Source organism: Rhinopithecus bieti, unplaced genomic scaffold (assembly GCF_001698545.2).
Source record: "Rhinopithecus bieti isolate Rb0 unplaced genomic scaffold, ASM169854v2 scaffold_7673, whole genome shotgun sequence".
Classification (NCBI taxonomy): domain Eukaryota; kingdom Metazoa; phylum Chordata; class Mammalia; order Primates; family Cercopithecidae; genus Rhinopithecus; species Rhinopithecus bieti.
This window is the reverse complement of record NW_016806375.1, coordinates 4,418,780-4,434,271: the sequence shown is the minus strand read 5'-3', so window position 1 is coordinate 4,434,271 and position 15,492 is coordinate 4,418,780. Positions and strand designations below refer to the sequence as shown.

At 45.5% G+C, this 15,492-nt stretch overlaps 1 protein-coding gene across 2 annotated transcripts in view; it reads right to left on the bottom strand.

Annotated features, from left to right (window-relative positions):
* FAT2 (FAT atypical cadherin 2) overlaps positions 1-15,492 on the bottom strand; it is an 87,454-nt gene that overhangs the window by 22,591 nt on the left and 49,371 nt on the right. For both annotated transcript variants that reach the window (XM_017875731.1, XM_017875732.1), the window contains exons 11-17: positions 13,937-14,133; positions 11,274-11,427; positions 7,576-7,809; positions 4,819-5,202; positions 2,417-2,631; positions 1,232-1,369; positions 471-614 (exon numbers count right to left, since the gene is read on the bottom strand). In XM_017875731.1, the coding sequence (XP_017731220.1) occupies positions 471-614; positions 1,232-1,369; positions 2,417-2,631; positions 4,819-5,202; positions 7,576-7,809; positions 11,274-11,427; positions 13,937-14,133 (1,466 nt within the window). The remainder of the gene's footprint in view (positions 1-470; positions 615-1,231; positions 1,370-2,416; positions 2,632-4,818; positions 5,203-7,575; positions 7,810-11,273; positions 11,428-13,936; positions 14,134-15,492) is intronic.

Sequence of the window (15,492 nt, the reverse complement as noted above, 5' to 3'; positions counted from 1 at the left end):
AGAACTCTGCCTTTTTATTCACTCCCTCACCTCCCTCACCACTTATGACCCTGAAAATTACTCATAGAATCCCAAGGCCCTCTCCAAATCCTATTTGCAAACCATTAGTAGGGAATAGCTTGGGTTCTGGAAACAAGCAACAACAACAAAAATGGGGTTAAATCCCAAGTTTGCCACATTGTAGGTATGGCATGTTTTTATACCTCAATCTTCTAAATCCGTAAAATGGGTACTACCTACTTCAGGCTGTTATGAGTCTCAAATGAGGTAATGGATACGAAAGTGCCTAACACAGTGCCTGATTCCTTTTATTTCCATAATGCCCTCCAGCAGTCTGTGTTGCCTTTGGGGACATCAGTGGCAAGGTCACAGCCATTGTTCATGTGGACTAATACCACTGAGGAGCATCTTCTGCTAGGAGGGAAATGAAGGCAGGAAGGGCTCAGGGTGCCTTGGAAGCTCAAACTTACCTGGACAGTGGTGCTGTAGTTGAGCTGGAAGAATCTCGGTGGGTTATCATTGACATCAGCCACTTGGATAGCAATGTCTGTGTCCTTATGCAGTGGAGGCTGCCCACTGTCTGTGGCTCGGAGCTTCAGGGAGTAACTAGAGGCCTGTTGCAAAATGCCCAGTGCAGGTTAGCAATGAGGTCGTTGTCCCTCACTTCTGCCCCGTGAGTCACCACTAATATTTTCAGAAAAATAAGATGGAGACACTTTCCTATGCCCACCCCCACCGCCCACCCGTAGCATTTTAGGGCTTAGGTTCTGGAGTCAGACAGAAATAGGTGTGATTCCCTACTCAATCATTTGCTAGCAGTGAGACCTTGGGAAAGTGAATGAATTTATGTGAGGATAATGTCAGGATGCACTTCCTTAAATTATTTTGAGGATCAAATGGCATAAATCCTTATAAAACATTTAGGAAAGTGTCTGGCTTACAGTAGATGCTCAAATAATGTGGCTATTTTATAATGATCTAACGATCCCTGCTCAATTGTGAGAACCCACCTGAGCTCCTCTAGGAAAGGTTGTGGGGTCACTCAGGCCCTCTCCTGCCTCTGGCCTCACAGTCCACAGAGGCCCCACAGAGAAAACAAGTGAGAGACATTCTGGGCAGGTCTGAGGAAGTTTCAGGATGGGGTTTTGACTGCGATTCATCTTTTGGACCTGCAGTGGGACTGTGTCTCTGCTCTAATGAGCTCAGGGTGCGCCCCTCCCACATGACTCACCTGTTCCCAGTCCAGGGCCTTGGCTACCTGTAGCTCCCCCTTCTTGGGGTGAATGGTGAAGTGCCCAAGCTGGTTCCCTCCTACCAGGCTATAGGTAATGTCACTATTTAGGGGTCCATCTTCATCAGTTGCTGATACCTGCAGTGGGGGAGGGGGATTGTGAAGGGAGGGACAGGAATCTTGACTCCTGGGAGTGTAGGGGGAAACGGATATGTCCCTGCCCCAATGACTGCCTTTGGGCTAGCAGTGCCTGGATCACAGTCATCCCTGCCAAAGTAATCTCTTCACTTATATCCTCGTGTGGACTTCAGCATGCCATAGTTTATTCATTCACTCACCATTCACTTTTGCTAATAGCATGCTAGGCCCTGTCCTAAAATGTGAGGAATGCGCTAAAAGGAATATGCCTGCAGGAAGTTTAATGCCTAATTTTATGGGTAATTCTAATTTGGGGTAAAGTATGATCAGCCTTATGAGAGCACAGAGCACACAGTGATACATTACACTGGGGATATTAGGAAAGGATTCATGAAGCCTTGAAGGATCAGGAGGGCTTTTGGGGCTGGAGCAGGCATTCCAGGCAGAGGAAATACTGCGAGCTCAGAGTGTGGAAGTGCAGATGATGTTTGGGGGAAAGGTAGATATTCCTGTGTGGTTGGAGCATAGGGTGTACCATAGTAGGGAGTGCAGGGAGAGACTGGAAGGTGGGATGAAGAGTGTGGGAGTGTGGGTGGACAGAACTGGGTTTCACTCCATTGAATGAGGGAGCTATTGCATATTTAAATGCAAAGAGGTATTATCTGATGTCCCCTCAGTCCCTGCTGTCATTGACATTCCATGTAATCCGCTATGGCCAGGCCCTTCCCAGGCTTAGGAGCCTCTGGCAGTCCTCTGGGGCCTGTCTCTTTTCTCTCCTCTCCTAACAAACTTCACCTATCCCATGCCCCACTGCATCATCTCTGATCTTATTATATGGCTCTGAGACATTCTCTCAGGAGAGATCGTTTGGCGGAGCATGGTTTGGCCATACTCAAATCTCACATAAACCTCTGACAAGTCAGAGTCAAATCTACAGTGTGTTAACTTAATAAACTAATCCATGCTCATAGATGGCTGGGTGTGGGGGTGAGATAAGAACCCACCCCAGAGTTCGTCCCCACAAAGAGCAAGGTGGCAGATCCTTACCGTAAGGATGACGTCACCCACAAGGGCATTCTCTAAGACCCTTGTGCTATATGGATCTTGGGGGAACTGGGGCCGGTGTTCATTGACATCAGTGATGTTGACCACGACTGTGGTCACGTCACTGAGGGAAGAGGAGCTCTTCCGGCTGCACTCAATGGACAGGAAGTACTTGGGGCTTGTCTCAAAGTCCAGGCTCGCGTTGACATACAGGATCCCTGAAGAAGCAAGAGGTGACAGGAGGAATGAGACAGTTGGGCCCTCAAAGGCACAGGACTGAGGGTCTGAGCCCAGCCCTAGGAGAGGCAGCTCAACAGGGTTAGGCAAGGCGAGTGTCCTCTGTCATCTCCCTGTCCATCTCCCTTTGCTATCCCCTTGACTCCCTTCCCCATCATCTCCCTCATTTTCCTTGTTATTATTCCAACAGCTGTATTTCCCTCACTTACTTCTGTAATATTTGATTTAAATCTCATTTAAATGTGTGATGCTAAATTTATCTCATTGAGACCTATAAGAACCCTGTGGGGCAGGAACAGTTATGATTCCCATTTTCTAGGTCAGTCCATTGACCTGGATGCTCTGATAGGCAAGTGACTTGTCCAACCTCACCCAACTACTAAATGACAGACCTTAGGTCATAAAATGAGATTCATAATACTCCAAGTTGCCAACAAGTTGTTAGGGCATAGGTTATTATTCTGAAAACTGGAAAAAAGAAATAAAAGAACAAGGATTTATCCTGCCTTTCCTGGCTAACCAAATAGTTAATGGTGGACACTCTGCTTTTTGTTTTATTTTATTTTTCTTTCAACAGCATCACTTGCCAATGAACATCTTTTTATAATTCAGTCAGAAAATAATGAGGAGTAATAGGATTAGAAAATCACCATTTTACAGCCCTTAATGAAAAGGTATATCTATCTAGGAAATGATCAGCAAAGGCTGCTAAAACCATTAGAAGAAAGGCTGATGAAGAAGTCTATAATGGACTTACATACCCAAATTATAACTATACATTTATATATAATGGATCAGGTTGACAACACCTGAACTTACCATCTATCTTAACACCAGAAAAAAAAAAAAAAAAGCCAGTTAGCCCTTATGTCCCTCCAGACATGATGCAAACAGCATAGCATCTTCTATGAAGCACCATGTTGACCAAGCACTGTCAACTAAACCTGATCAAGGCCTTTGATCCAAATGTCATTCCTGGAAAATACAAGGACCCAAGGGATATGCTATATGACACTATAAGGAGCCAACCAATCCAAACGATGGAAAATTCTATCAGACACATGACTCAAATGTTTCATTAAATAAACGGCAGGGGGAACTAAAGAGGAAGAAGAAAATGTTAGAGATTTAAGGACACTTAAAATCTTGCATATCAACCAAATACAATATGTAGACATTTTGGGGATACTAACAAACCAACTTCAAAAAGACATTGATGAGAATCTGAAAAATCGCCTGGTGATATTAAGAAATTGTTGTCTTTTAGGTGTGATAAGGTATTGTGGTTTGGTTTAGAAAAAGACTTCTTATTATACAGAGATACACACTGAAGTCCTTACAAATGAAATGACACTGTGTCTGGGATTGGATGGATGTGGGGGCCGAAGGGTAAAGAGGAAACCAGGCTGGCCTCTGCTGATGGTTACTGAAGCTGGGTGGTAGGAACATGGGGCCCATTGTACTATTCTATTGTTTTAATATGTTCAAAATCTCCATAGTAAATTTTTAAAAATATTGCTCAATGATAAGGCAGCTGTTTGGGGAGGTAGAGAGCACCATTCCAGGGGAGCCATGGGGAGGAATCTGCGTGAGACACAGGCTGACCTGGGTAGTCTCTGAGGCCCTTCGCTGAGTTTCTGTGAGCCTTAGATTCTTCTGTGGCTAGTAGGAAAGAAGAGAGAAGGTTTCCTAGTTCTTTCTCTCTTCATGAGAATAAGAGAAAATTAAGGGGTGCCAGGATGTTTGGAGCGGATGTGGGGATCCAGGAGGGAAGCAGGCAGGCTTGTCCAGGGTTGCTTAAGCCCCAGATTCCAGCAAGGGCTTCCTGCCTCTGCAGCCAAGCCTTTTCTGCCTCCTGCGCTGGGCCTGAGCTGAGACCATGAAGCCGGTAACTGTGGGAGGAGACTGTTCTTTGAGGGTCCTGGACACAGAGGCCTGACTGGGGACGTGGGAGGGTCCCCTTTAAGGGAGGCTCCCACATAAGCTGGCCCCCCGGGCGGAAGGAGGGACCTGGTACTCGGAGAGAAGCAGGAGAGAGTGGAGAAACGACCACAGGAGGCCTGCTCTGGGAGGCGCAGCACAGGGCAAATACGCACACAGGGGAGGAACACAGCGCTCCCAGAAACCCTGTAGGCGATGCTTCGGGGCTTGGTGGATCAGGCTCTCACCTGTGCGAGCATCCAGGCGGAACCGGCCTTGCTCGTTCCCGCTGACCATACGGTAGCCGGTCTTCTCTGCACCCGGGCGAGTGAGGGTGGCCAGCTGCAGCACCTCCGTGCCAGGTGGGGCGTCCTCGGGCACCTGCACGCTGTGCTCGGTGTTCAGGAACACGGGCAGGTAGTCTTCTAGGCCCACCACCGAGACTGTGACGGTGCCCAGCGTGGACAGCGATACTGGGGTGCCCAGGTCGGAGGCACGGACCGTGAGCTCCAGTGGTGCCTGGGGCCTCACTTGCAGCGGCTTTTCCAGGCGGATCACCCCCGTGGTGGCGTCGATGGAGAAGTGGCCTTCGGCTGAATCCGGCAGAGAGTAAACCACTTGGGCATTGGCGCCTGGCAGGGAGACCAAGGGTGTGATCCACACTGAGGGCGCCTCCTCCGGCTCTGCCTGCAGCAAACACTGCAGCCACAGGAGGGGCTGAGGAGGGGGGTCCCATGAAGGCTGACAAGCTGGCTCGGGTATGTGAGGAGTTAGGATCTCTCCAGCAGGGGGTCTTGACTGGGGCAGGGAAACCCAAGGCCTCACTGAAAGGTTTTTGGGGGAACCTAATCTGCAAATCTATCAAACTATCGGAAAATATTATGTGGGGATTAGGGTCTAATATCAGTTTATTAATGAAAAACGTGCAGATAAAACCACCCATAGAGAGTTCCTTGACTGAGATAGAACAGCTCTGTAGCTTGATTGTGGTGTTGGTTACAAGAATCTAAACGGAATAATATTGCATAGAACTAAGTGTGTGTGTACACACACACACACACACATACACAAATGAGTTCATATAGAAACTGGTGAAATCTGAGTAACAAGGCTGTAGTCTAGTTACCAACAATGGACCAATGTCAGTTTTCCAGTTTTGATATTATTCTGCTGCTATGTAAGATGCTCCCATTAGGGAAGCTGCATGTAGCATGCACACAGTCCCCACCAGTCCTATTTTTGCAACTTCCTATGGAGTCTATAATTACGTCAACATAAAAAGTTAAGAAAACACCCATGGAAGTTCTTAGTAAATCAAAACACACAGTGTTTCTCCAGCTTTGTCTCCAATTCTGTTATTTTCTTTGGTTAAGTACCAGATGAAGCAGTTGGCCATAGTGTATGAAAAACACCAACATTTAAGGCTCAGCTGTGAGATCCTGCCCCAGTGAGATGAACACAGCCCCTGAGTCTAAGCGTCTCACGTCTCCCACACACGGAACACACACTTCTCCGGTGGAATGGTGACAGGAGTTGCCTCTGAGAAGAGTTGAATTTATATCCATTAAATGCACATCCCATGCAACTTCCCCATATAGGCACTTCTATGAAGAAACCATAATTTTTCTAGAGACAGAGAGATGCTGGTCAAGCCACACCTGGATTATTTAGTTGAAATATTTGGGTTGGAATAACCATTTTGGAAAGATTAATGGTAAATTGATACAAGGCCACTCTAGGAGCCATCTAGGAGATCTGTGTGATTGTAGAGGGCAGGACCAGGACTGACAGATGTCCCACTTGATAATGGCCTGAAGAACCATAGAAGGAAGGGGCTGCTTAGGAAGTAGGGAGCATCCTGTCCCTGGAGGTGTGTAAGCAGTGGCTAAGGGAGCACTCACAGAGCCCTATAGCCATTAGATGGAGAGGTAGATAAGATGGCTTATGGGTCACTCCAGCTCTGATGTATTCCAGATCTCTCCTATCAAACCCATTTCTGCATCTCAAGCAAGTCTATTCCACTTGCACTTGTTACCTCCAACACACACGCACACACACACACACAACACATACATACACATTTCCCAGATCCAGCTACCCTGCCTTTCTGTTGACTGTTTGCCCTCTCTAGAACCCCTTCATCCCTCAAATATCTCACCTCCTTCAATGCCAAGCTAAAACTCACTTTCTCTAGGAAATCTTAATTTTACCCTGCTGGTGTCAAACAAAGCAGGGTGTTTTGATCCCACTTTTATCATCATCATTTTCCTGTGTTGACCTGGCTACTCTGATGCTGACAGCATTTTTTTTAACCCTACCTGCATTATAAAATTTGACTCAAGAAAATTGGACAGCTTTTAAATATACATATATATATCTCTCATATTAATGAGATATATATATGTATGTATACACACAAGTATGTATATACAATCAGAATAGAACACTTTGTGGTAGCAGAAGCTATAATTGGTACAATATAGAACAAATATGTTTGAATGAATGCAATTTACCTTGTAAATTTTAAAAGAAAAAGAATTAACTCCAATGAAAATAGTGGCATCAGAGTTAAAATGTAAAATATTGAAAATGATTCAACTTCACTGTTTAGAAAATTGATCAAGGAATGTAATGGGTTTACTGGGGTTGGTGCCCAAAATTCCTTTCCTGAGGCAAATTAATCAGAATTGAAGAAGTCTGATTGGTATATTTCTGATTAAATTTTGTACTTAAAATGCCTTTGTGGTTAAATGGCAGTATTGAAAAGTCCCCAGGTCTAAGTGGAAGGGGAGAAACAATAAGGCTGAAATACCTTTTATCCTGCTTCAAAACATTGCTAAAATCATTTGTCATATAGCACTTAGGTGTGCAGTTTGAGGATAAATACTTTTTACTTTTAAGTGTCCACAGACTCAACAAGGAGGCACAGCCCTTACCAGTCCTAGAGAGACACAAAGGGGACCCAGGAGATCATTGGAAATAGCCTCAATCCTTCTCAGACTCACCTTGGTCAGGATCCCGGGCAAATACTACAGCCACAGGGGTCTTCACTGTGGTGTTGTCAAAGACAGCCACAGTACAGTGGCTGGGGAAGAACCGCGGGGCATTGTCATTCACATCCTCCACATGGAGGGTGATGTCTGCTTGGCACGATCGGCCACCTCCATCTGTTGCTTTGGCAACAAGGTTGAACACATCCTTCCTTTCTCGGTCTAGGGCTGTGAGTGTGGTCAGCTCCCCTGGCCAGAGAAATGACAAAAGTTGAGCTTTCTCTGGGGAAATATTACCCAAGCATGTGCCCTCTAGATATCTACAGGAGACAAACCCAGCCACACAGAGTTTTGTTCACAGCAAGGAGGGCTCAATACAGTCAGGAAAGCAGCTAAGCCTATATTCCCCCACACCCATTCACCTTCCTGATTCTCCCAAACACACTTCATCACATTGCCAGTTTAAGATCATCACCAACAAGCTAAAAATAGGTATATTCTTAAAGGCCAAGTAGGCAATTTCTAACAATATATAAAATGCATTTTTCGTTTGGTTCATAATTCCACTTCTAGGAATATATATATTCTAGAGAAGAATCAACCGAAAGATAAAAATCCTGTGTATAAGGGTATTCTCTGCAGCACTGTTTATAATAGCAACATACTGAAATCATTCTATATGTCTTTCAAAAAGGGACTGGTTAAGTATATTATGATTTAGCCACACAGTAAAATACCATGTATGGTGTTATATGTATCTTGGTTTTCATGCGTGGCTTCTGCCTATAACTCCCACAGCCCTTGTTGCACAGTCTTTTGTTATAATGTTGGGTGTGTTAGGCCTCAGGAAGCACGATGTCTCTGACCTTCTCCTGCTCTCCTTTCACCTGCCCCAAGGCAAGACTCCCATCTTTCCCCCCTTTTCTGATTGTGGGTTTTAAGACTCTCCCCAGAGAGGGTCCTGCCTTATACCCTGGGGGAAATAATGCTGACATCATGAGGCTCCCATAACCACCCAAGAGGACTGGGTTCCGAGAGCTTCCACATAGCTGAACACATGGCGATTCCTGGAGGGTGGTGCGCCCAGGGAGGACATGGGAGCCCCTTTCCTCATGTCTCACCCTACACCTCTCTTCACCTGTATCCTTTGCAATATCCTTTATAATAAACCAGTAAACACAAGTGTTTTTCTGAGTTCTGTGAGCTGTCCCAACAAATTAAACCCAAAGAAGGAGTCTTGGGATCCCCAACTTGAAGCCGGTTGGTCAGACATTCTGGAGGCCTGGACTTGCAACTGGTGTCTGGGTAAGGGGGTACACCTTGTGTTGTGTTGTGGACAGAGCCCTCAACCCGTGGGATCTGACACTATCTCCAGGTAGATAGTGTCAGAATTGACTTAGAGGACGCATGAGTGGTCTCCGCTGCTTGTTGTATGGGGAAAACCCACACACATTTGGCCACAGAATTCTTCTATGTTGATGATTGTTTTGGTGTGAGAGCAGAGGAAAAACCTGGTTTGAGAGAGGTTTTTCCAAAACACCATAAAACCAAAAATGGCCAGGCGCGGTGGCTCACGCCTGTAATCCCAGCACTTTGGGAAGCCGAGGTGAGCGGATCACGAGGTCAGGAGATCAAGACCATCCTGGCTAACAAGGTGAAACCCCGTCTCTGCTAAAAACAAAATTAGCCGGGCGTGGTGGTGGGTGCCTGTAGTCCCAGCTACTCAGGAGGCTGAGGCAGGAGAATGGCATGAACCTGGGAGGTGGAGCTTGCAGTGAGCCTAGAGTGCGCCACTGCACTCCAGCCTGGGCGACAGAGCGAGACTCCATCTCAAAAAAACAAAACAAAAAAACCAAAAAACAAAAAACAACCAAAAATGAATTATGATAGAGCTTTGAGATACAGCTGAGTGAAGAAAAGCAACTTACAAGTAGTATTCTACTTTCATGAAGTAATTATATAGAGATTTTGGAGATGCGTGGAAAACCAGTTGGACAGAATATATACCAAGAGTCCTTATCTGTGGAGGAAGGGGTTATCATGCAGACGTTCCAGTTTCTGCATAATGCATAACTACATTACTTGAATTTTATACCATGAACATGTATTATTTCCATATTCAGAAAAAAATGCCATTTTTTTTTTTTTCTTTAAGTCCTTACTGATCATCCTGCAAAGAGCAGCAGAGAGAGGTTAGGTAACCTGCCTGGGTCACTCTGCATGCCCCTGCTGGGTTTAGGAAGGACAACATTGTCCCCTATCTACCCAGACAGCTTCCTATGACACCCCTCTCCCCTGCCACCTCCTGCTCAGGTATCTCCAAGTCATCCTTTGAGCTATTGGACCCAAGCCAAGTGTCAGCAGCTGTCCCTTGTGACCTAGGCCTTCTGTGCTGCCCATCCCCACACCCTCCCCTGCAGCAGCAGGGCAGGAATCCCTCCTAAGTGGGCTGGTCTTCCAAAGGAAGTCCAGTCCACCAGACTCTCACAGCCCAGCCTCTCCTGGCTACTCCTGGCCTACCCTGCAGGAATCTCTGCTTCTTATTTTGCTCTATCCCCTGGCTAGTAACAATGATAATGGCAACCACATCTACTGAGCCAGACCTGGGCTAGGCTTCCATATGGTTTCTCACTTGTGATCTTCACAACAATTCTATAAGACGTTATCCCCGGTTTGCAGCATAGATACCTTGAGATCATGTTCTTGGCCATGACAGTCACCTGCCTAAATCCTCCAGTGGCTCTAAAGGTGGGATTTGGCCCTGCCCACCCTGGGGCCTCATTCTTTGTCCTCTCTCTTCCCTCTCTGGGCACCAGTTTCTGGCCTTCTCTCAGGTCCTCAGTGTGCGTACTATTTCCCCAAAGAAGGTCTTCGTATGAATTCTCCTGCCTTGAGTGCCCTTTCCCCCACTCTGTCACCCCTGGCTAACTCTTCTGTGTCTGCAAGGCTCACATAAAGTGGCATTTCCTCGGTGATGTTTTACTTAACCCCCCTCCATAGCCCAAGTCAAGTTCTGTTGCCAAATATTCCCATAGCTAGCAAAAAGACAGAAAGATGAAAGAAAGAGAGAAGAAAGAAAGAAAGAAAGAAAGAGAGAGAGAGGGAGGGAGGGAGGGAGGGAGGGAACAAGAGGAAGGAAGGAAGGAAGCAGGCAGGGTGGAAGGGGAGAGAGAGAGAAAGAAAGAGAAAGAAAGAGAGAGAGAGAAAGAAAGAAAGAAAGAAAGAAAGAAAGAAAGAAAGAAAGAAAGAAAGAAAGAAAGAAAGAAAGAAAGAAAAGAAAGAAAAAGGAAGGAAGGAAGGAAGGAAGGAAGGAAGGAAGGAAAAGGGAAAGGGAGAAAAGAAAAGGAAAAAAGGAAAGAAAAGGAGGGGAGAGGGGAGGGAAGGAAAGGAGAAACCAAGGAGTCAGCTGTGCTAAAATAAATTTTTAAGGAATGAAATTAATCCCCTTAGCATTCTGCATTTTTTCTTAATTTAGCTCATTTAAAACCACTAATTCAACGACTCCATTTCCCACTAGATTGTAAAGACCCAAATCTTGTCTTATCAGCCTATTTATTATGTCCCCAGTACAATGCTTGGCACATAGGGCCAATATATGTTTGCAGATGGATGAGTGAACTCCTGTTTCTTCTCCAAGGAGAATACCATGGCACTGCGCACTTGCTATTCAGTAAAGATGTTCTTGTCTTGATCCTGCAACTCAGGAAACCTACCTGTATGAGGATCCAGCTTGAATTCATGCGCCCCAGGGCCATGCAGAGAGTATGTGATCTGAGCATTGGTATCAGTATCCAAGTCTGTGGCAGAAACCTTCAAAATGAAGTGTCCTGGAAATACATCTTCATGAACCTTGCCAGTATAGAGAAGCTAGAGATGGAAAGACAAAGAAGAGGGAGATTGTGGGAACTGCATTCAGATCCAGAGAGAAGCAGAGTGACTGACTGAGGGAGCCAGAAGCAGAAAGAGAGAAACTAAGAGGGCAGAGATGAACAGAGACAGAGAGAGAGAAAGAGAAGCAGAGAGAGGGAGGGAGGGGAACAGAAGGAGGTAGAATAAGATGAAACATCCAAGGAAAATTGAGGTTTAAAACAGGAAGAGGATGACAAGAGAACAAGTCAGAAAAGAGAGAATAGAGAAGTTCTGCCATCCAAAAGCCCACAGGCAGGGCTAGAAGGGACTGCTACAACTTCTTCCACCCAGTCCTTTGAGGCTTTTGGAGGAGGAAGGAGAGATGAGCCTGACGCAAGCATTCTGGAAGGTGTCAGGTCAACCTCCCCTGCCTCTGTGGCGAGGCCATGCTATTAAGCTCATCTCCCTGATTTGTCCCTATATTCCCAGGACAGACCCTTGACCTCTGAGTCAGGTCTGGACTCAGACCATCGCTTGGCCTACCCTCCCTTTGCTGCAGGTATCATCACGGCATCTGAGGGAGTGGCAGAGGGGAAAGGTTAGAGTTCCCTGAGAATTCAATTTTTCTTCAGTGGCTGGCTCTGAGCCAGCCTCCAAGCATCATGGTTTCAACCACTGTGGAGTGTGGGCAAGCATGGACCCCTACATGCCCTGGATGGAAGCTTTATTCATTTTCTTGTTTTCTTTTTTTTGAGACAGTCTCACTCTGTTGTCCAGGCTTGAATGCAGTGGTACAATTTTGGCTCACTGCAACCTCCTCCTCCTGTATTCAAGCAATTCTCCTGCCTCAGTCTCCTAGGTAGCTGGGAGTACAGGCGTGTGCCACCACACCTGGCTAATTTTTTTTGTATTTTTAGTAAAGACGGGGTTTCACCATGTTGGCCAGGTTGGTCTCAAACCCCTGCCTCGGCCTCCCAAAGTGCTTGGATTACAGGCGTGGATGGAAGTTTTATGCCTGGGCAGGCCGTGTGGAGGTGGTTCCCCAGGCCTCTTTTTTCTGGCTCTAATGATGCTGTGAACTATCTCTGGGAGGGCCAGGGTGAGCCTGATCCCAGCCTCTCCCAGCATGGGGAGGACAGAGGTTGGTTGTAATGATGGCTGAGGGAAAAGAGAAGGAAGGTGACCACCATTCTCCCCAAAAAAGCCTCCCTTCTGAGACCACCCCAAATATGGTCATCTCGGATCCTGAAAAGACATTTTGCATGCATACCAATAACCAGACTCTCTTTTTCTACTATGCTTTTATGTGACTGGCATGTAGAAGAGCGGAGGAAGAAAAGGTGAGGAGATACATGTATTTATGTGTGTTGCTAGGTATGTGTCTATACATGTATATGTATGTGCAAGCAAATCAAAGTTTGTATATATGCAAATGCGTAAGTATGTTCATGTGAATTTATTATGTATAGTTGCATGTGTGGGTGAGTATATGGATGATTATGCTAGGTATATAGGTATATGCTTATACGTTTATGTGTATACATGTATAGGCATTTGCCTGTGTGTATAGGGTTGTAGATGATCTTTTGTGTATATGTGTGGGTATATATAACTGTGCATTTGTATATATATATGGAATGGCTGGATTATGATAATTTGAGATGTTATAAAATTAAAATGTTAGCAGTTTAACTTTGTAAACTTTGAAAGAATGTAAATCCTCTCAAAATTAAAAATTACTTACTGTATTTTAAAAAATATGTTTAAAAGCAAAGTTCCATGATAGCAATTGTTGGTTTATGCCTCTAGGAACACAGTTTCTCTCCTGACAATGCACACACACACACGCACACACAAACACACCACTCAACATTTGTTCCCGCTGGAATTTTGGAGTTGAATTACATGAGATCCTTAAGAAAGTATCCCTCACCAAATGAAATTGCCCTATCTCATGTTTGTATCTGTATAAGTGAAAGAGGGTATCTCAAAGAGCTAAATTACCCCAGCCGATGTGGAGAGGTGCATATATGGGCATGGGGCAAGGGGTTTGTCTGGGGCCAGGTCTCTATGAGTGTATTTGATAATAGTGAGCCATGTCAACAAGTTGAGCAGTGCCAGGGGTTTGCCCATTGGGCATGGCTGTCTGTGTTTGGAGAACGCGTATGTTACTTTCCTTCTGGATATGTTCTGCAGAGAAATAGACCTTTGTTGGGAATGTAGGGGGAAAGATGTGGACCATGAGTCTTGAACAGCTTGGTATATCCCTATGGGGGCCAAGGAATTACCTAGAATGGTCCCTGCCCCCAGAAACTCGTCTGAGGCTTGCTGGGGAGAAGCAAGGGAGGTGAGGTCAGTGATGGCTGGCCTCAGAGATGGATCCCTTGGTCCTCCTTTCTCCTGCCCCTCACTCTCTGTTCTCTTACCCCTCAATCTCCCTTCTCCTGCCCCTCACCCTCTGTTCTCCCACCCCTCACTCTACCTTCCTTGCCTCCACTACCCACTCCGCCCCTCACCAGGCTCTCACCTGTGAGCACTGTGGGCTGTTATCATTGACGTCCAGGACAAAAATCTCCACGGTGACCGAAGCCTGGAACTTGCCATCAGATGCTGTGACTCTGAGTAAGTACTTGGCTGTGTGCTCGCGGTCCAGGGTCTTCCTTGAGGAAATCCTCCACTCATCTCCAACTTGGCTGATGCCAAACTGGCCCAGGGGGTCTCCCTCTAAACAGATGGGGCAGAGCTTTCAGAAGCCAAGCAATAGAAATAAACTCGACTTTGTGTCACAGGTGGCTGCCCATTGGACACATTTTTTAGAATTGCTGGGAAAGCAAACATTTCCTTCCTTAACTAGGAACCCACTCTTCTCCACTGAGTCCACTTTTTGGTGTTATGAAGCTACTTCGGACTTCAAATGCCTTCTGTTAAATGAAATTATCAATGCAAGAAGCATCACTCCAAAATATGTGGCTGAAGGGAGGGTTTTTTATTTTTGTGGCCCAGAAGACATGGGAGGAAGTTAAAGGGAAATAAATTTCAATTCTATGTAAATGTCTAAGAGGCATAGCTATATAACAGTGGAGAGGTAGGAAGCAATCAAAAACACTAAACACTCCAAGGTGTTATTTTATAACTAAGGACCCACCCTAAGTGGAGGTTCTGTAGGAGCACTAGGTTTGCTTGCTAAGTCATCTTTCTTTCCTTGACACTAATCACTGACAAGAATGTAGGAATATGGATTTCTTACTCTGAGATCCTAAGATTCCAGAGTTCTAAGATCCAACTGCTCCAAGAATTGATAATATGTTGACATTTATTACTCTATTATCCTGAGATTTTAAGACTTCTGTGTTTTTAGGGGTCTGATATTTTAAGATGATAAGATTCTATTTTTCTACAACTCTGTATTTCAAACAGCTTTGATCCTATGTCTTCAGGAGTCTGTGGTTCTTGGTCAGAATTACAGGCTCATGGGCTTTTCACTGGACAGCTGTGAGAGCAGAAGGAGCCATGTTCATGGGAATAGGGGGACATGGCACCCGGGGTGAGAAAAAAAAAGGACACAGGAGTGAAGAAACTCTCTCATGGCCACTGGTTAGCTGGCTTAGTCACTGGATTGGGAATAGGGTAACTTAGTTTCACAGTAGGTATCCACTAAGAAAAGCAGCTTGTAGGTTTGGGTTTTAATCCCAGCCCTGAAGCAAGCACAAGAGTGTGACCTTGGTTGAACTTCTCCATCTGGGTCTTGGTTTTCACATATGCGAAATGAGGGAATTATACCTAAGGAAGTGCTGTCATTCCTACACTTAGGACCTGTGATTGACTAAGAAGCGTTTTTTATCATTCACGACTTTCCCTGGGCAGGACACTCTCCATAAAGATAGTCACTTGACAGAATTTTCATGGATCACACAACTTTCTTGGTGCCTCCTCCATCTTTCAAAACACAACTCACAGCAGTTAGAGTATGACTCACGTGAAATAATGAGACGTCGTTTTTGGAAAGCACTTTCTAACGTATAGGTGCTTTCTATAAATTACAGATCTTACCAGCATGCCTGTGAGGTGAATCATAACATGCAT